This window comes from Pleurodeles waltl, chromosome 9 (assembly GCF_031143425.1).
Source record: "Pleurodeles waltl isolate 20211129_DDA chromosome 9, aPleWal1.hap1.20221129, whole genome shotgun sequence".
Classification (NCBI taxonomy): Eukaryota; Metazoa; Chordata; class Amphibia; order Caudata; family Salamandridae; genus Pleurodeles; species Pleurodeles waltl.
Window position 1 is genome coordinate 22,714,143 of NC_090448.1, and position 21,286 is coordinate 22,735,428.

General features: G+C 45.6%; 1 protein-coding gene across 1 annotated transcript in view; it reads right to left on the bottom strand.

Moving 5' to 3' along the window:
* The window catches only part of LOC138258867 (IgGFc-binding protein-like), a 63,934-nt gene that overhangs the window by 6,143 nt on the left and 36,505 nt on the right, over positions 1 to 21,286 (bottom strand). The window contains exons 5-6 of the mRNA XM_069206163.1: positions 19,188 to 19,555; positions 6,879 to 7,135 (exon numbers count right to left, since the gene is read on the bottom strand). Coding sequence (XP_069062264.1) covers positions 6,879 to 7,135; positions 19,188 to 19,555 — 625 coding nt within the window. The remainder of the gene's footprint in view (positions 1 to 6,878; positions 7,136 to 19,187; positions 19,556 to 21,286) is intronic.

The window sequence follows — 21,286 nt, forward strand, 5'->3', positions numbered from 1 at the left end:
CCCCAGGGCAAAAAAGCATTTTTTTTTATTTGCTAATATTTGCAAATTTCGCTGTGAATTAAAAAAAAAAAAAAAAAACGGACTGCTGTGTTTAAAAATGCAAGGGTGGACCCGGTACTGGGGGCATTACAGGGGACAGAAAAAAGTAGGAGGTGCATGGGGCTCCTGTGCTAGGACCACCAGCTCCCCAGGGCAATGCTTCATGAATATGCAGAGTGTCACGTGACCACCCCTGTGCAGCAGGGACCACCACCTTCCCCGGGCTAAAGATAAAATAGTATAATTGGGGATCCTGTGGACCCCCCGGTGCTGGGGACCACCACCGCCCCGGAACTATATTTTCGAGATATGTGGGGAGCCGAGCAGCCCCCACGCGCCAGGGACCACCACCTTCCTGGTGCAACATACTATTTAAATAATAGGGGCCCCGGGGACCACCCACACTCTAGGGCTGTTTATGAAATATGAGGGGGTGCACTGCCTCCCGCAAACTAGGGACCACCACCTCCCCAGGGCAACATATACATTTATTAATGGGGGTCCTGCAGACCCTCCCTGGCCCCCAGGTTCTCCCCCACCCGGGGCAATGTTGTACAAATATGCAGGGGGCCGAGCGGCCCCAGCACCCTGGGACCACCACCTCCCTGGAGCACCATATAACATAAAAGGGTCCTGGGGACCCCCCTGGGCCACAGGGACCACCACCTCCCCAGGCCTACAAATATATTTAAGAAAGGGGTTCGTCCCAGACCCCTGGCCCTAGGGACCACCACGTTCCTGGGGCCAAATTGAAAACAAGCAGGTGAGCCACAAAACCCCCTTTGTGGACCCATATATGGCCCTGGGGACCGACATCCCCAGGGACCAGCTCCCGCTACATCCGAGGTGTCCACCCTCAGAAAGGAGCTGTTTGTTTTTATTTGGTGGGAGCTGACAGCTCCCGCCAAGCAAACGCAACCATAACTCCGCTTTCAGCAAGCGGGAGCTTTAAAAATGCTCCCGCTTACTGAAAGTGGTGTTTTCATCTCTTTCCCTGCCCGCTAACATGCGGGTAGGGAAAGAGATGAAAACCTTGCTCCCACACGTAGGGAGCTGCTATTTAAAGCAGCTCCCTGCGTGTGGGAGCAATGCCGACTTAACTAGGACATGGGAGCCGGTGGGACTGCAGTGGCCTTGAGGGTACCTGCGGCCAGCCCCTGCAGCACATGGCCAAAGGCCGTGCATATCACAGGTTTGGGTGGGGATTTGATTGGCTGCCAACACTTTGACCAGGAAGTGTTGTCAGCCATTTTGAGATGCGGCTTCAGCCAAGTCCCAAAAAAAAGCAACAAAAAAGCAAAGGGTGCAGGGTAGGAACACCCTAATCGCCTGGCCTTGGTCCAGGGGTCCCGCTGGGGCTCCACCAGGGCAAAAACGCATTGTTTTAAATTGAAGGCAAAATTTGCGAATAATCGTGAATTGTACTGTGAATTAAGAGAAAAAAGTGTGGTCTCCATGCTTGATTTTACTTTTGCCCCTGGGTGGGCTAGGACTAGGTGGCATGATACCTTATAAAAAATTGAGGCATGGAGCGCAAGAGTCCCTCTTCCTAAGGCTTTAAAAAGCCCTGAGGACCCCACCACCTCCCCGGGGCAGGATGTGCTCAATATGCAAGTGGGCCACATGGACCCCCACCAGGCCCGGGCGACCACCACCTTCCTGGGGCTAGATATTAAAATGAATACGGGGGCCCTTTGAACCCCCCGGGCCCCTGGGATCACCACCTCCTCAGAGCTATATTTTATAAATATGCAGGGGTGCTGCGCTGACCCTCCCAGGCTCAGGGGACCACCACCTCCCTGGGGCCACATAATTAAAAAGAATGGGGGCCCTGCTGACAATCCTGGGCCCCGGGGACCACCATCTCCCCGGGACCAATAACTTACTTAAAAGAAAGGAGCGGGGACTTGCGGCCCTCCTCCTGGGCCATATACAGTCCTGGGGACCTCCTCAGGGCCAGCTCGTACTGAACAAAGAAGGGGGGCTGCGCTGCCCCCTCCTAGAGCCATTTATGGCCCAGGGCACCTCCACACCCCAGGGCTGGCTCCAGCTGTCTCGCGAGGTACCCACCCACTGGAAGTAGCTGTGTGTTGAAAAAAAAGAATCCCATTTTCTTCCTCTACATAAAGACATCCATATGAACCAATCAGAATCCTTCCTTAGGGTGTGCTTCCTCTCCCATGCCTCTCGTGATATAAGCTTGCAGGCGTTTCAATTGACCGCAAAAAAAATACTTGTTTTATACCTTCAATAGAAAAATACATAATTAATTTTCCTACCATAAACATGTCTAATGTTCTATGTTGTGAAAATTACAGTAAAACACTGTAATTGACTGGCCACGGCGGGCCAGAGTACTCTGTCAAGCCGACGGTAGTCCTCCTACAGTATTTAGATGTATTGCGACTGAGCTGCCGACCACCATGATGGAATACTCTTCCTAGCCGTCAGGCTGGTGCGTTCCCGCCACACATATTTAGATGTTACAGGTCTACAGGCGGTGTACTGGTGGCAGATTGCTGACAGAGGGATAGAGGTAAGCCACACACATACACTGTACCTTAGCCATACATGTTCCCCTGTACAACATACAACATAACACACCACATACACACTAATATCCCTTGCCATTCCACCACAGCTCAACACATACATGCTGAAAGCACACATTTCCAGACATCCAGGGCACAAAATACACACACTATGAACACTACACCCACATACGACACAACCATGACATCCAACAAAACTACACACTCCCCTAAAGACACGAACTCTCACGACATGACAGCTACACATATCACACCAAGGACCACCACACAACAACTGCACTCACCTGAATGTCACACACACAGCAACACAACACACAACTAAATATACACCAAACATCAGACCCATATGCAAGTGGACACAGTCTGACACAACCACATCACACACTTAACCTCCCTCCACCTCATCAATTGACATCCTCCCACCAAAATGACAGTTGTGTATGTGTGAAATATGTGTCATGTACCAGTATGTCCCCATCCATGTTGGACGCAATTGCATCCCCGACATATGCATGTCACAGAAATTTAAAAATATTACTGTGATGTGTATATGACTGCAATGGTCCTGAGCTCATGTTCAGTGGCTACACAATTAACACAGTCAATGCGGGTTCCTTACCTTCTAGTCTGGCGACAGAGGAGAGGCATGTTATCATCGTGGTCCAGGGGCAACAGCAATGGAAGGTTTTGTCCAGTCGAAAAACAGAAGTAGAATTGGGAAAAAGGTACGTTTTACCTAATATCTCCCCCAATCCACTAACTCAGATGTGGAGGTCAGACCGCCACAGTTGGCCTGGCGGTAAGGCACAACCAAATCTGCATGGCAGTAAGGGTGGCTGGAGTCCTGAAGCTGGCCACTACTTCCAGTGGCGCCATCGAGGCGGATGAGGATTCCTGGTCGAGACGGCTGGATGTGGCCGGGCAATTGCCTAATGAACCACCAACATCTGAATCGGGGGGGCAGAGCACCAAGCCAGCGGACGGGTTTTCTGTCAAAAAGTGGCCACGGACCCGTTACCATAAAGATCTTAATCAGGCCCTTACTTTGAAATGTACGATCTTGCGGGAGCCTCACGAGAGCTGAACAGAAAGTACATCCCCCTCAGAAGTCACGCAAGAGATTGTGCTTCTGGCTCCCTCAAGAGTCTTATGAGAGCCATCGCTTAAAAAAAATCAGACTATCTTTTATTCACTATTCTTTCATAGATTAACATTAAATAATATTTGAAGACATGATAAAAACCATGTGTAATAGATCACAATGAAGTTTAGAACTTTACAATCTCAAAAGTGTCCCCCATGCGTCTTGCAAGACTCTCACAAGAGTAAGGAATCCTCAAAAAAGATTACTGGTGACATGTCTCAATATCAGAGTTACAGTAACTGAACAAATAAACCCTTTCTAATGAATATTTATCTGGTTAATGCTGACACATTTTACAAAGAATTTTGCAGACTGTCAAGAATATCCTATTGTTCTATAGTAAAAAAAGAATCTATTGCTAAATTAATGTCTAAAGACAACATATATTATCATTCTGTAGTACATACACTCACAAAATTAATTAAGTTGCTTCAAAAACCCTAGAAATTCACTGAAAAAAACAAAGGTTAAAGTAAAATTAAAGTTAGGTGTGTTTAAAATATCTGTTGTCAATTTACAAAAACGTTTAAAATTCACTGAAAAATACAAAGGTTAAAGTAATGTTGTAGTTAGGTGAATTTCTCACGGAGAATGTTAACATTTTGAAGTAAAAAATAAACAGAGAAATGTACCACTTATTGTTAGCAGCAGTAATTATAACATGTGTCTCAGCCATGCACTGCTTATGACCGCAAATATGATGCCACTGATGACATGTTCTATGGCATCATTTATGACATCACTGATGACATATCAAATGATGTCACTGATGGCATCACGAGTGACATCATCCAATGAATGTGCTAGTTTGTTTTTCAGTTTAGCGGTAGATGACATCAATAGCAGTTGTCCCTAATTTTGTACAGCCTAGGTCCAGCTAATGGTTGTAAGTGTGTACACAACTTATGTACATGTAATGAACTATAGATGTGTAGATGTATTGAGCACGTTATAAGTCTTGGCACTGAAGACTAACTCTGTGTTCAAGGAACAGTCGAGTTGTTCTCATTATGGTCTACACAATTTTTGGGTACTGCAGGAAAAGTTTCTGACAGGAAAAACACTCTACGTAGTAGATACTAACATTTGTAAGCATCTTTAAGTTATTAGAGATAACTGTGTCAGGATAATACTTTACTCTTAAAATAGAACAGTGTGTGCACCAGATACTAATCTATGAACGTTTGACTTCAGAAGATGGCCTGTTCGTGAAGCATACAGTATACAGTATGAAGGGTGCAGGTAGTATGATCTTTAGCACCTTCAAATCTTGTTGTTTTTAACAAGTACTATCTTTTTTTACAACTATTGCTTACAACGTACACTGCACTTAGTAGATTATTTTCAATACTATGTGTTGCATTTCCAATGAGAATTTCACTGCTTGGTGGTAAAGAATCAACTCTTTTCAAAGACTAAACACTGCTTACAGTACTCTACTGAAATGAAGTTTATTTCTTAATGTAGCTTTAGTGTGTGTCTGAGGTTTGATACCGAAACAATCTATCCATAGTAGGGCATTTGTTTTGGAATTGGCCTTCACTATTTTAGCTTTCTTTGACCAGTTGTATAGATGTTGAACACCTTGTGCAGTGAGAGTTTCCCATACATCTGTGGTTGTCTGACAGTGTGAACTATGCTTCGCATAATGTTTATGGTATAGGGTCAATGTTGCACATAATGCTTGCTTTCAACACCTTGGGGAGTTATTTCTGTGTTTGTAGAAATTATGCTTGATCTTGTCCTGAGCTATTTTATACTTACTGTCAGACCTGTAATGCTATAGTAATTTATACACCTGCCTGCAGGAAAATGAAGTTTGGATGATCTCATCAGTGATGTCATCAATAATGTAATTTGAGAAGTCATCAGAGATGTCACAAATGATGTCATAAAGCATGTCATGAGTGATGTCATATGTGAGATCATAAGCAGTAAATGTTGGGGCGCAAGTTATAGTTATTGCTGCTAACTATATCTGTTGAATTTCTGTCTATTTTAACTTCAAAGTGTTAACATTGTCACTGAGAAATTCACCTAAGTATAACGCTACTTTAACCTTTGATTTTTTTCAGGGAACACACACACACACACATACACTTCAGAATAATGGCCAGACCTAAAAAGTAAACACTTCCCATTATTAACAGTTCATTGGAACAGAGCACTTCATTGACAATTTGTTGTTCTAAAAAAACAGTAAGGGCCAGATGAACTAAGCACCAGTCGCAATATACTGCTTGCAATTTGCGACCAGTATTTTTGCAACCAGTGTGGAAATTTGTGAACTGACTTATGTACATATTGGACAGTTCGCAAATTACCAATTCTAGGTGGGTCGCAATTTGACCTACCTCATGAATATTAACAAGGTATGCTGCAATCGCAGCCATCTCAAGGATGATAGACCCGCTGAGGTCAGCAGATTACCATGTCAATTATTAAATAAAACAATATTCTATTTTGAAATGTAACTCATTTTCCTTACAGGAAAACTGGATGCATATGAAAACAAAAATACGTAAGTTAAATGTTTTAGGTAAAAATAGGACCACTCTCTACTCTTAAAAATGTTTTTGTCAACATTCACAACGGGGAAGGGGTCCCTTGAGCACCCCTTACAGTTTGCAAATGAATTACCACCCCCTTTGAGGAGGTGTTGAAAGGTTAATGTTTTGTGACCACAATTCAGTTGCAAAACATTAATGCATATCAATCCGACTTAGTATTTGGAAAGGACGTCCTAAACATACCCCTTCCAAATACCGAACAGGTATTTGGTCGCAAACCTAAATTGTGATTCAGTGACTTGTTACTGTACTGCAATTTAGTTTTGCATGTAAGAAAAGGACTTCTTGCGGTCACAAATGGCCCAATTCTGTGAATTTAACCCGTGCAACCACAAAAAGGCTTTGTAGAAGAGGCAATCTTGGAATCAAGGAATCTTAGCGAGGTTAGTTCAACATCAGGTCCAATTCCATGTAGAAAAGGAGCTTGCGAGTAGGTCATTACTACCTCCAATACCACCTCCATTGCATCAACGATATTAACACAGTCCTCTACTGATCAGGTGGACCTCTTTCCTGTCTCCAGACATTCAGCAATACCCTCAATATGCATTAATAGGTTTCTCTTTGGCTTACCAGGTTTAAAAATGATTGGTCCTTGGGAAAGTCTTGCTGACTGGATATGAAGCCCTGAGCTGCTGAGGTCCCGTCTGTGTCTCTGACCTGAGCATCCTTGAGTACAGCGATTTGTAGAAGAGTCATTGTGGCAAATGATGACATCACAGAACAGATAGACCTCTGGAGAGTCTCCAAATTTGAAGACATGGAACCCAAAGCGCTGGGCTCTCTGATCAGCAGATGGATATGTGCGCAGAGTTGTGTCTTGTGGGCACCTGCAAGAAAGAGAACAAGAGAGAAGTCATCTCAAATCTTTCTCATCGGACTGCAGGCTATGAATGGGGATTAGAAAATAGACTTTTAAGTACTTTCGTATTCCACAAAACTGTTTTGGGCAACAAAGGATTTGGAAATAGTGACTTATTTTTCTGCTGTTCAACAGGTCTTCCTGCTATTTCAATGCACCACTGCATTGAACCAACCAGGGCCTTGCTCTAGCGAAGACTGACTTCTGCAATAGAGTTTGTGCCCCCTAAGAGATCCTGAAGCTACAGCGACTGCATGACTAATCAGCAAGATGTTTCCTCACACTAAATAAAACTGGCTCGCATCACATTGTCCCTTTAAAGATGCCCATTAACGTGGATGTGACCTAGCAAGATGGCCAACGAGTCGTACTTCTAGGGAGCTCCGGCTCCCAAACCGCATTATCCTTCAACATTCTGAAGACATAAGCAAACTAAAAGATTTCCTGCAATGGAGCAGACTCGCTGGGAATGCGGAGAAAGTTACAGGGACCAGCGGACTCGCTCTAACCCATGTGAGTGGAGCGGAGGACAACTGACTGCCGTGGCCTGCTACGATACCCTTGCAGTGGTGAGGATCCATGCTGCACTGCTGGCCTGGAATGGGCTAGTGGCACTCTGTTGACAACTGGGAAGGAGACTGGAATGCTGGTGTCGCCAGGGGCAAGAAGGAGCTGGTTTCTATCGCTCCGGGCGAACTGGCGGCACCTCAGGAGGATCAGAGGCAATGGCAATGAGGCTGAGTTACCATGGTAAGGGGCACACGACTGAATCAGCCACCTGACAAGCTCCGCTCGGACCAGAGGGCATAGAGAGGCGATAAGAACGGGGCAGCAGAGTGGAGGACGAAGCAGAAGGAGATGTCTACCTACCTGGAAGCTGCCAAGAGTGAAACAGATTTGGCAGGACAGGGGTTGCCTGAGGGGCTGGTTGCAGAGGGAGAAGTGTGCATTGCTACCACAGTACGTTACAGGAAGTTGAGGTCACCGCGGTGACCTGGTGCAGCAGCCTGCTGGGCATGCTACTGGCCCAGAACCTGTGTTGCGGGCAGCAACATAGGTAAGGCACAGTCAAAAGTTTGCCACACACTGCACAGAAGGCAATAAAGCAGAAGGTACATGTGGCTATAACAAACAGCAGGACTGAGCCGAGTGGGCTCCTATGGATGCAATGAGTGAGCGCGCACATCCTTAAACCCATTATAAATATTGGTGGCTTCACATGCCACAAGGGAGGGAGAAGATGCTCTTAAACACAGTAAGAACCATAGCAACAATAACAAAGAGGCAACGAGAAATGATGAGACAGAGAATACCTTGTCCAGTGACATAAGCTGAAGGAAAAGACATTAAGAGAACGCCGAGGGTGAGAAAGGAGGCCAGAAGTGGGTGAGAGGGGTCCCCTGCTATACTGGTGCTGAGATCTACAGGGAAGAAACTTGAGAACTTCCTATAGTATGCTTAAGCCCTAGTGACGAACACTACCTACACTACTGGTGGGGTACCTGCAGCGTGCCCGCGGTGACCCTGTTCATGCCGGATCCCAACCAGAAGTGCATATTTTCTACATGTAAGTGACTTGTCAAGTATTGCTAAAAGCCTAAAATTGTTCATAAGGAAACCTCCTGGGGCATTATAATGGAAAAGGACAGACATCAGAAACAAGTACAGGGTAATACTATAATGCAATACACCACCACTCAACAAGCAACGCATCGGATTACTGGAGAGAGCCAGGATGCAATGGAACACTCACTGGATCGTCAAGGGGAATCTTCTCACGTGGCCCTACTGGAGGTCATCCAGGGTTCAATGGTGGTACTAGAGGGACAGATAGCAGGACTGATGGTGGAGGTGAACATGCTCTCTGCGGGCTTACACGAAATGGTGGATAAGGTGGGCTCGGCAGAAACAAACATTGCAACCCTTCAGAGAGATGTCCACTTCCCTAAGACACAAGTAACACACTTGCCCAAGATTACAGCGACCCTTGAAGAAAGAGCTAAGGATGCTAAAGGAACGTTGCATAGAAACAAACTACATCTCCTAGGATTCCCAGAACGTGCTAAAGCAGAGTAATTCCTAGAGAACTGGGCACAGGAATCTCTGAAACCGAATGGTCTGTTATCTGTTTTTGTGATTGAGCATGTACACAGAGCACTGACATCGATGCCACAGCTGGGTGCCCCTCCCATGCACTTATAGCCAGGGGGCTGAACTATAAAGACAGAAATGTGATCCTGAGGGCGGTTAGGAGATATTGACACCACAGTTTGACACAATATTGTCATATATCCTGACTACACACATGGAGTGCAAGAACGTCGTAAAACATTCCTAGAAGTGAAAAAACATCTCCAAATTATGTGTCTTTGGTACATGTTTTTTCACCCATCAAAATTGAAAGTCATAGATGCAGGAAAATCCCATTTCTTTCAGCAGCCAGAGGAGGTGTGGTCCTGGATGGACATGGGGGTGCTCCTAGGGGACAATCACTGGTGGAACAGGGGCCATTCCTTAACAACAGACAGAGATGCAGCTCCCACAGGCAAGGATCCAGGTGGGAGGGTATCAAGAAGAAGTTTGCAGCTATGGCAGAGTGGTGATCTGAAAGGATATAACAATGAAGAAGAGGTGCAGGAGGAGGTATTCTCAGAGGAAGAAGGGCCTTCTAATGTCTCATAAGACACTGAAAAGGTGGTACCTGATTCGGATGTAAGAGGGTGACCTCACAGTTAACACGCAAAGGGTTCGGGATGTGGGGGAGGAGTTGGCGGTGGTCTCCATTAACATTGCCAAGGCATTTGATACAGTAGAGTGGCAAAACCTAAAGGCTGTGCTGGAGGCAATGGGGTTTGGACAATGGCTCCTCTGGCAGTGAGAAGGGGTACGTGTCAGGGATGCTCGCTATTGTCTCTATTCTTCGCCATAGTGCTGGAACCCTTGGACATACAGATCCGATGGGAATTGGCAGCATGGGGCATTTGAGTGGTGAAGGTGAACCATCTGGTGTCTCTCTATGTGGATGAGACACTTTTCCTCTCTAGGTCCCCAAAGGATTCATTATCGCTACGCCTGCTTAATGCTTTTGGAGAGCTTACAGGTTTATGTATTAACTAGTGCGAGTCCTTGAATAGTCCGCAGGGGCTGCTGGCTACGTTGGACGCTGCTGAGTTGCCAACCTTGCCCCTACACTGGGAAACTGGCCAGTTATGAGATTTGGAGATTATAGTGGCACATGCGTACAAGAGGAGGAAGCAACAGAACATTGATCGAATAATGGAGGGTTTGAGTAAATGGGTACAATTCTGGAACACACTTCTGAGGTCTTCCATAGGGAGGGTGGTGGTGGTGAAGATGGTTTTCTTGCCATGCTGCTTATATACTCTACAGCATTCATTTGACATGCTCCAAAGAGTGGTGTTCAGGCGTTTAAACTCCTTACTTACGACTCCTATCTGGGCTGGAGGCAGGTATAGAGAGTCCCGAAAGATCTTACAACTACACACAGAGGTGGGGGGCTTAGCAGTTCCAAATATGGAAATGTATTATTTAGCATCCCACCTGCAACATACAGCCCATTGGCTGGCAGAGGAGAACAACTGGGAGAAGTCCTTGCTTGTGGACGAGTCCCGTCACACCAAGTTGACTCAACTGCTACATAGAAGGGGAGGGATGACAACTTAGTGCCATATCTTATCAAACACACAGCTCCACTGTGAGAACGAGCAATGAGAGTGCTATTGGGATGAGCTCCATTTGCACAAGAATTTAATTTTTGGGATCTTCCGGCGTTCCGCAACCCGGCTGCTACATTGGACGGTGGCACGTGGCAAGAGGGGGGCTGAAAGCCACTTGGCGACTTCTATCCCAATGAGGGATTCATCTCAATTGAGGTGGCTCAAGACGCCTTTGATGTAGGACAAGGACAGTTCCTCCTGTACGACAGCATGGTTGACATAGGGCATCCTGATATGTGTGCCATCCCTCACGTACTGTCATCCTCTTCCCTGGTCAAGGCGCTGATAGAACTAGGGGGCTTTAGACACTTAGGGTCATATTTTTTCCAGCACTCCTTTGTCTCCCCCTAACGACACCATGTGTGCCCCGTACTTACAATAAGGCGCACCGTGGCGGTCGTGTCTACATTACCATCATAATTTATGGCACTAATGTGACGCTTTGCTGGATTAGCACTATAAATTATGGCGTTAATGCAGCACAGCACCGGGAGGACCACTGCTTTCAATGGAAGTGTCATCTTAATGCGTGCCTTTAGCAGGCATTAATAATGATGCTAAAAATGGCACACTGAAATCCAGTGAATCTCACTGCACCATTTTTCTGGGCCTCCTAACACTGGAACGCCCCAGTTGCATACATTATGCTGGTGCGGGCTTAATGTGGCGCAAGAGTTTACAAAGCATTTCAATGCTTGCATTGAGCCACTTTGTAAATATGGGGTGGAGAAAATGCCACCTTAACGCCACAGCTGTGTAAAAAAATGACGTAAATGTGGTGCAAGGTGGCACAAGGGGCATCGTAAAAATCCCCCTGTGTTTCACAATTATACACAGCCATGATCGTGGATAAACCTAGGATCCCATTCACGGCCAGGGCGGTGTTAGAGGAGGACCTGGGAACACCATTAAGGTATGCACAGCGGAAGAGAGTTTGTGCACTGGTATGGTTGGGATCATGCAATGCACGCTTCAAACTGGTACACTTCAATTACATTAATTGAACCTATGTCACCCCTGTATCCCTACATAAAATAGATCCTGTTAGAACGGAAGGATGTAATCCCTGTCAAAATCAAACTGCAACTTTCCTTCATTTAGCAGGGTACTATCTGCTAGTTCATACCTTCTGGGAGAAAGTGGTGCAAAGATTGGGGAGGGTGAGGGGCGTGACCGTGAAGTGGGGTCCAGTGATTTGTCTACTGGGTGATATTAGAAAGCCTAAGGGCAGGAAAATGCAATTAAAATGTATACAACTAACCCTACTACTTGCAAAATGTAGAGTTGCTATTACATGGAAGGAAGAAGTTTGCCTCCATCGGTGTAGGCAAGATGGAGGCGTCATTGAAGACCTGCATACCCAAGGATTGCTCATTGCTAGGTTCGAGGGGAATGATGGGGACTCAACAGATGAGTCCTCAGAGGCAGGGAATGAGAGACCGCTGAGATGCATAGGCTGAGGTTCACACAGCTGGGAGGAGAGGACACTAGGCTGTAATGTCATGAAAGGAATGGTTATCTGTGGGATTCACCACTTCTATATGTTGCATGATGAAAGATGGCTGTATTGTTTAAATTGTTGTCGCGTATCTTGTATGTACTTGTTGGTACTGAAATATAATAAAATAATGTATATTAAAAAAATATGCCCTTTACCATTCAGGGTTCAGAGGATAAAGCTAAGATTTCTCTGTACATTTTCACACAGCCCAGGAGAAAATAGGCCTGATGAACTTACAAGATTTCCAGGACTTGGTGGTCAGATGTACAAACTACAGAGTTTGCAACTGCAAAAGAGCTTTTTACAATGCACTGAACCCCGTTTGCGATCTACAAACACATTTCCATATAACAACACCATTTTTGCCATTCATTCCAAAACTCCTCTGGAAATGGGTGCAACAGGGACACACCTTCCTGTCTGTGATTCACAATGAAATGTATCAATAGTCTGAGATTGCAATCAGGATGGTAAACCATTCATCATTTACAAACACTTCAAAAGAGTGGTAACTCATTCACAAAGTGGCAGCTGTCTCTTTGGGACTGCTTCCTATCTGGGACTTGTGTCTGGCTTCTTCCGTTTTATAATTGGGAGGCCTACGAAGCCTTTGCTTGGGGTCATGGGCGTCAGAGGATAGTGACGTGCATCCTGTGAGGCTACTGTTGTTTACCACTGGTGTCTCTCGGCCTCAGTACTGATGCACTGTGATTGGATGGTCAGGTAACCTTTGGCACTTGTCTCTTAAGGGTTAGCGGCAGAAAAGAAACAAAGCTTGCAGCAGGAGGTGTTTGAAGTTAGAAGCTAAGATACAGTATGGCCCAGTAAATAATACTCAGTAACCTCAGTGTCTAGAGAGTTCTTTTAACTTCAAGGGAGAAACGTACTTAATGGTTGCAATCATCAATCAATCAATCAATCAATCAGTGTTTATAAAGCGCAGCTACTCACCTGTTAGGGTCTCAAGGCACTAGGGGTTGGGGGTGTAGGGTGTACCAGTGAGGTGGATTAAAAAAACCATGTCTTCAGTTCCTTCGTGAAGCTGGGATTCATGATTTACACAGAAACCAGATAGTGTTAGCACTTTCTGCGGTCAGGCGCTACGTGCTGGAACTCATATAGTATCTTATGGGGCCACACTTGGATTTCTGATAAGGACTCTTCCAAGGAAGTTAGTAAGGTTACATGTGAAAAACTTTGGGCCAACCTCTCATTCAGTATTGCTGTTTCCAACTTTAAAAACTGCCTCTAAACTCTCACCTCCCAAGAAAAAGGACCCCATCCTAATGAAGTTGCTGCAGCCTTTGTGAGTTCTGCTGTCCAAAATAAAGGAGGACCAGAAGTCTGGTTATGATTGGGGTGGGCGGTGAACTCCATTCTGCCGGGGGACTTCGCAAAGTTTTGTCACTCCGCTTGGAGCACGGAGTTCAGGAGCAAAAACTCTGCTCCACTATGTGGCGGAGTTTACTGGTGACGTCAATCCACAGTTACCTAAAAAACAGCTTTGAGCTATCCTTGTAAATGTGGTGGTGATGGTGAGATTTGTCACTTTAAAAAGCATCCTGATCGGTTATCTGCCGATAGATAAATCAAGTAAGTGCCAATAGTTAGCTCGTAAAATAATGCTCCTAACAAAAGAAGAAATTATAGTTTTGATAAGCGCTTACCAGTGATTAGCTGCAACAAAGTGCTCCACCTGTCTTTTCTGGCAAGCTCAATGACTGCAATGTTTGTTGGAATTGTTTATATCGACCTGCAGTAATGGCCAACAAAATAGGACTTGGTATGGAGGCGTCTCTCTCTGTTGCATTCAGTGTATGCCCCCCGCATCTCAATGTGGGCGGCAATTCATCCGATGTAGGAATCCTAATGTTAGAGACCTAATAGGATAATGTCATCAAAATAACCCAAACAATGGGCGTAGAATTAAAAGTCCATCGCAAGGCACTTACCATGAGCGGTAGTGGCCTCTGCGTCACGAATCGCAATCCACCGCCTAGCTTCTCGTCTGTGCGTTGACAAGGGAAGACGCAGCAGACACTGCCCGCGCATCTTCCCTTGTCTCCAAGCAATCTTGACTGCAAACTTCTCATGGCCATTTTGGAAGGTGTGTCTGACCTCAGGTGTCTGTGTTCGTCCCTAAATGCAGACTAGTGAGTCCAGCATACACAGGTCCCTGAGCACCCGCTCACCCGAGCCTCCCTCATCCCCAGCTCCATTCCCACCTTCACAAGTCCCATACTTCGACCCCTAGAACCTGCATCAGTGCTGGATTTAAACCCGTCCTCACAAAGATGCACCCATCTGAGAGAGTTCACCCTGAGGAGGGGGCAGGCTGAGCCATGCCTCGGAGGAGCGTCATGGAGTTGCAGGTAGTGGATGTACAGAAGAGGCGCTTCCCCAACAAGCACTCTGTGAGTACATCCCATGACAGGACCAGAGGGCGGGGGTAAAGGGGGTTGTGTTCTGGGATCAGGCTTATTTATAGTTATCAGGCTGGTGGGCGGAACTCCGCCGCTTTGTGGAACTCTTCAGAATCAAGCGGAGTTCTTAACTAACTCCACAGAATTCTGCGGAGTACAACTCCATGAGCTCAGCCCACCACTAGTTATGATTATTCTGTGTGGGGTTAGTTAAAATCACAGGAATTTAGTAGCCAGTAAAGGACCCAACTGGGCTCTATTGTGTTCAGGGGTCAAGCATAGCAGTGGGACAGCACTCACTGTGAAGCCCCTAAATTTGAAGGGACATGTTTCAGGGAATCACCCGAAAGTGATGTCTGGAGAAAGGGGTTGAATTGAAAGGGTGTTGTGCTTCACTTGAAATGGGCCCTTTGAAGGTACCCCCTGAGCAAAGGCATTTTTGAGTATACATACAGGGGCTCTGACCCCATGATGTTTAAAGCACTTTTGGACCTGGGACCAAATTCCTGCTAGAGGGACTGCTGCACTCAAGGACTCATCTGGGCTGCCTTTCAGGGGTTCCCCTGCTGCCTTCTGTCTATCGGTTGGCATAAAGCACCCACTGGATTGTTTTTCTGCTTGATCACTCTGCTGCCAGCTGCCCTCTGCTTTTGGTTCTGCAAGTCACTAAGGGCCATATGTACGAACACATTTTCCCGTTGACACAGAATGGGAAAAACCCTTTGCTACATCCGGCCCTAAGGGTGGTGTCAGGAGGAACCAACATAAGTGCCTTATTGTGCTGGCCTCCCTACTCTCTGCTGCCTGCCTTGGACTCCTTTCAGTGTTCTCCCAGGGGCCAGTGTAGGATTGCTTTTGTTCATTTGCTGACCTTGGCCCTGCAACTATAGCACTTGGGAAGTGCTGTATTTTAGTGACCAAGAAGCACCCCTGACTTCTGTCCTCCCTGTCGTGCAGACCGGGGCAGTGTTGGTAGTCGCCCTCCTGCTGATGAGCCCTCAGACAACAGGTGGGGAAGGCCGATTCAGTTCTCAGTTCTCAAAGCTCCTCACCCCCTACCTCCGGATTACCGTAACTCCCAAAAAGGGAGCATCTGCATATGTGTTTTAAAATCCAATGCTTTTTACTGGTCGCAAACAGCTCCATTCACAGTATCGGGCCGTTTGCGACCAGACAAAAACATTTTTGGATGTACCAAACACTATTTTGCAGTTTGATGATCTATTACCGAATCGTGAAATGGGTTAGCAATTTAGTATTATGGAGGGGCGTGTCAAAGGTGTCCCTTCCTAATAGCGACTCACAGTGGTAAGTATGAATGTTTTGCAACCAAAATGCAGTTGCAAAACATTCACCTTTATCACTAAATTCAATTTGGTGGTAACCCATTTGCAAATGGGAAGGGGGCTCCAAGGGGAACCTTTGTGGATGCATGCTAAACGTTTTTTAAGGGCAGGCTGTTGTCCCACAGACCACTGCCTACTCTTAAAAAATGAAACTCATCCCATTTTCCTTTAAAGAAAGCAGACTGCATTTAAAAAAGAGTGCCTTTATTTAAAAGCAAACATAGACTTGGAGGCCTGCTGTCCCAAGAAGGCCACCAACCCTGTTTTCTTTATGACTACCAATTGTAGGAAAGTACCCTCTTTCTTGGCATGGTTATCCACTTTTTCTGCCTGATATCAGTGTGTTCGACTGTGTTCACTCGGATCCTGCTAACCAGGACCCCAGTGATTATGCTCTCGCTCCCAAAACTCTATATTTCATCCACAATTGGCACACTTGTGCCCCATTATAAGTCCCTAGTATAGGGTACATAGGTACCCAGGGCTTTGGGGTTCCAGGGGATCCCTATAGGCTGCAGCATATATTTTGCCACTCATAGGGAGCCCAAGCAAAGGAATTCTGCACGACTGCCATTGCAGCATGCCTAAAAATGTGCAAGCACCCTTTCACTGCCACTTTTCACTGCACCAGGTCACTTAAAACTCATCCCTATGGCAGGCCTTCTAGCCCAGAGGGCAGGGTGCAAAGTACTTGTGTGTGAGGGCAAACCTGCTCTAGCAGAATTGCCTCCATGAACTCCAGGCCCATTTTCCCAGACTTCATGAGTGCGGGGTCACCATTTTAGGCGTGTACTGGACATAGGTAAATACCTATATCCAGCTACATAATGGTAACTCCGAACATAGGCATGTTTGGTATCAAACATGTTTAAATCATACACCAATGCTTTTGCAAGCATTGGTTGTTTGATTCCATGTACTCTGGGGGCTCCTTAGAGGACCCTCAGTATTGCCAATACAGCCTTCTTAGTGTTTCCAGCAGCCCAAGCTGCTGCCACCTCCCAGACAGGTTTCTGACCTCCTGTTGCTTGAGAAGCTCAAGCCCAGGAAGGCAGATGAAAGGATTTCCTTTTGGAGAGGGGTGTTACACCCTCTCCCTTTGGAAATAGGTGTTACAGGCTTGGGAGGGGTAGCCTCCCCAAGCCACTGACAATGCTTTGAAGGGCACATTTGGTGCCCTCCTTGCATAAACCAGTATACACCGGTTCAGGGACCCCAATCCCTGCTTTGACATGAAACTGGACAAAGGAAAGGGGAGTGACCACTCCCCTGTCCATTACCTCCCCAGGGGTGGTGCTCAGAGCTCCTCCGGAGGGTCCCTGGGTTCTGCCATCTTGGATTCAAGGTCAGCAGGTGGCGTAAGAGCCCCCTCCTGATAGGTGGTCATCCAGATAGATGACCAATCCCCCTTTGAGGGCTATTTAGGGTCTCTCTCTTGGGTGGTTCCTCAGGTTTGGATTGCAAGACTCCAGCAGGAATCCCCTGCACTCAGCACTTTGACTTTTGACTGAAGAAACTGCATCTGGACGCTCCAGGACCCGACAAGCTGCAACAAAGGAAAAGCAAGATGCCTTCTGCAACATTGTATCAATGGCTCCTTATTGTCACTGCAACATTTCCCTGGTCGTGCATCCTCTGAGATCAGCCTGTCTTCTGCCTACATCAGAAGGAAGAAGGAATCTTCCTTGGGGTGTAGCAGCCACTCTCCTGCTTCTGCAGGCACCAACTGCAACGATAATCAGCTGTGTAAATCCCCTCTCCTGCTGAGCTGCATGGATCCTGCATCACGGGTGGTGGACTGAAGTGGTCCCAACGGTCCTCTCTTCCAGCTGTCCAACTTGGGTGGAGGTAAGCTCTTCCCCAGCAGCTCCACCTTCTGGTAACCACAAGTTTTGCGTGTGCCGAGGCTTGTTTGCGGAATCTGAAGACACAAACCTGACTGTAATCCTCCTTCCAGCGTGAGACATCACCTACATCCTCCAGGAACTCAACTTCATCTTCTTGGGTGCAGTGCTGACTCTCCTTCTTCACCGTCGACTCACCTCTTGCATCTTCAGTCTGGTGGGAAGGGGCACCTGCCCTTTCTGGACTCTGCTGTGCCCATTGGACTTGGACTGCTACTTCCACAGGTCCTCTGGTCCAGGATTCCACTGTTGGTGTCTTGCCTTCTCTTCTGGGTTTTGCATTATTCTTCTTTTCTTCTAAGTGGGTGTTCTGTGGAATTTACAGTGATTTACTCCTGCTTTCATAGTCGCTGGGATGGGTTGTGGTACTTACCTTTGGGCTTTCCTAGTACTCCCAGATCCCCTCTACACACTCCACTTACCTAGGTGGGGGACTGACTTTCGCATTCCATTTGTTTAGTATATGGTTTGTGCTCCCCCTGGGGCTATTTCTCTCTATTGTAATTTTCCCTAACTGCACTGTTTTCTAGCTGTTTTTATGCCTATTACTGAATTCTAGTGTATATATTTTGTGTATTACTTACCTCCTAAGGGAGTATATCCTCTATGGTATTTTTGGTATCTGTGTCACCAAAATAAAGTACCTTTATTTTTGTAACATTGAGTGTTTTCTTTCATGTGTGTATGTACTACACTGATAATGCATGAGCTTTGCATGTCTCCTAGATAAGCTTTGGCTGCTCATCCACAGCTACCTCTAGAGAGTCTGGCTTCTAGACACTGACCACACTACATTAATAAAGGATACCTGGATCTGGTATAAGGAGCATAGGTACCCACCACACACCAAACCAGCCTCCTACACCAATAGGTTGCAAATTGCAACCTACTTCATGAATATTAATGAGGTAGGTCTATTTGCGAACTTCTGGGAATCGCAAATGGAACTCAATAGAGTTTGGTACATTGGAAAATGTGATTTCCTCATTGCGATTCACATGGAATCGTATTTAGGAAATTGCAGCTCCTTGCGTACGTGCACGTGGCCATAAGTCACATGAGACTTTCAAAGTAATTTGAATAGCACATGTAATGTTTCACCACCTCACCCATGCTTCAGAAGACTGTAGGACTCCTCTTCTGGTGACAACGAAGGTGAGGATTTGCAGTTTTCTGTATAGATCTGGAGGTTTTCATCATTGGACTCCACCTCAAACTCCACGTAGACCATCCCATGGAGGTCGATCTCATAAGGAAATGCAGTAATTGGATCAGTGAAGTCCTCACTGCGGTACAAACCAAACGAGAGGTTGTGATGCCCAACCGCTACCTTATTGTTGACTGTTGGGTGGAACTGAAGGCTCAATGTCTCATTGTCCACCATCTCACACCTGAGTGGAATCTCAATCCTGTGGACTGTGGCGTTTGGGACACTTCCGTAGACGGTATTCACGTACACTGTTCTGCCATATTCGACCTTAAAGAAGGAGAAGAAAATGACAAGATGTGAGTGTGAACAAAGAGATACAAAACATGTACAAGGAACATGGCATCATTCAGTAAAATGTCAACCACTTTACAAAGTGTCTTACAATTTAAAAAAAAAAAGAAGAAAATGTTGCTGTGTACTTATGGCTGATTGAGGGAAATGTTCACACACATGAGATGCTATTAAACTTGTAACTTCTTCCTAGACTGTACTATCGTTTTAGTCTGATATCTAGGGATGTGCATAGCTGCTGAGTTTCCTTCAACATTCCTGAAGGCTTATGAAAATTTCAAAACTGTGCAGAATTTGCAGAGTTACTTGCTTAGCTACATCCATCTGAACACACCTTATCACTGCCATTAGGTGTAGCTGATAATTAAATGTGCCTCTTCAGTCACTGGTGAGTTTGGAGCAGTCAGTGACTTATCATGCATACACTCCCGCACTTATCCTCACAATCATACATCCATTTAATCCTTAACTAACTCATTTTGTTATTCAATTCCCCCATCCACAATCAAATACACACACATGCCTAGCATATGCAAGATACATTTTTAAAAATAGAAACAAGAAAAAGAATGTTATAACCATGAAATGGTGGACATATACTTGCAATAAAAAATAAATAAATAACATAAGCATAGTGGGGGTACCATCTGAAATAGTACTCTGCATAGTGTACCATTCCTGTAGACGACCCAGCCAACTATGGTTCTTCGAATCTCTAGCCGAAGCAAAAAGCATGCACTGCAAAGTGAGCATTGAGTGGGGAAAATTAAAACAACCCCAACTACTATACAACCTTAGGAAAGCAAGGAAAGAAGATAGTGACACCACATACTTTGCTAAATCAACCAACATACATTCAGGAGTAAATATTATCCTCCTTCAGTGACACACAGTCGCTATTCTGCAACTTCAAGCAATTCTCAACACTACAAATGTAGCACTTTGTTGCCCCCACAAGGAAAAATGCTAAGAACTCCTCATATACATGAAGGAGAAAATTCAACTGATAAGAAATAACTTTGACACAAATGCCCCTTCCACTCTTCACCAGCCCCCAAAATATTTAATGCCTCCCTTGACCAAGGTATCTTCCCAAGCTGCACTAAAAATCTGCCAATTTCCCCCTACAATTAAAAAGTCTAACCTTTTGCCTACACAAGCATCACATTATTGTCTGATATCCAATCTGCTGTAGCTAAAGGAAGCTTTAGGAAAACAAATGGCCAACCAACTAAATAACTCCTTCTTTAAGAACACATATTGTCAACTATCAGTCAGAATCAGGACCATGTTTTAGCTTACAAACTGCAACTTTAACAGTACTGGATGACATATTCATTTTTTTGAGCAAAAGTGGCTCATGTCTGCTTGTGCTACTCAATCTATTGGCAGCCTTTGAACAGTTAATTACCAAAGACTACTTCAGACACTTGAACACCACTTGGGTTTCCATGACAAGGTGCTTTTTCTGGTTCAAAGCTTTCCTAACCCACAGATCCCTATTAGTGAAGATCAAAAACCCCACCTCCACCATCAGCAAATGCTATGCAGTGTTCTGCAGGTCTCATTTCCTGTTCCAACCTTATTCACTCTATGTATTGAGCCTGTATGTATAATTCTAAGAAACTCAGCTGTAATCCATCACCAATATGCAGATGACACCAATTGTGTTTACAAATCTCAATATCTGAAGACATTTCCACTCTA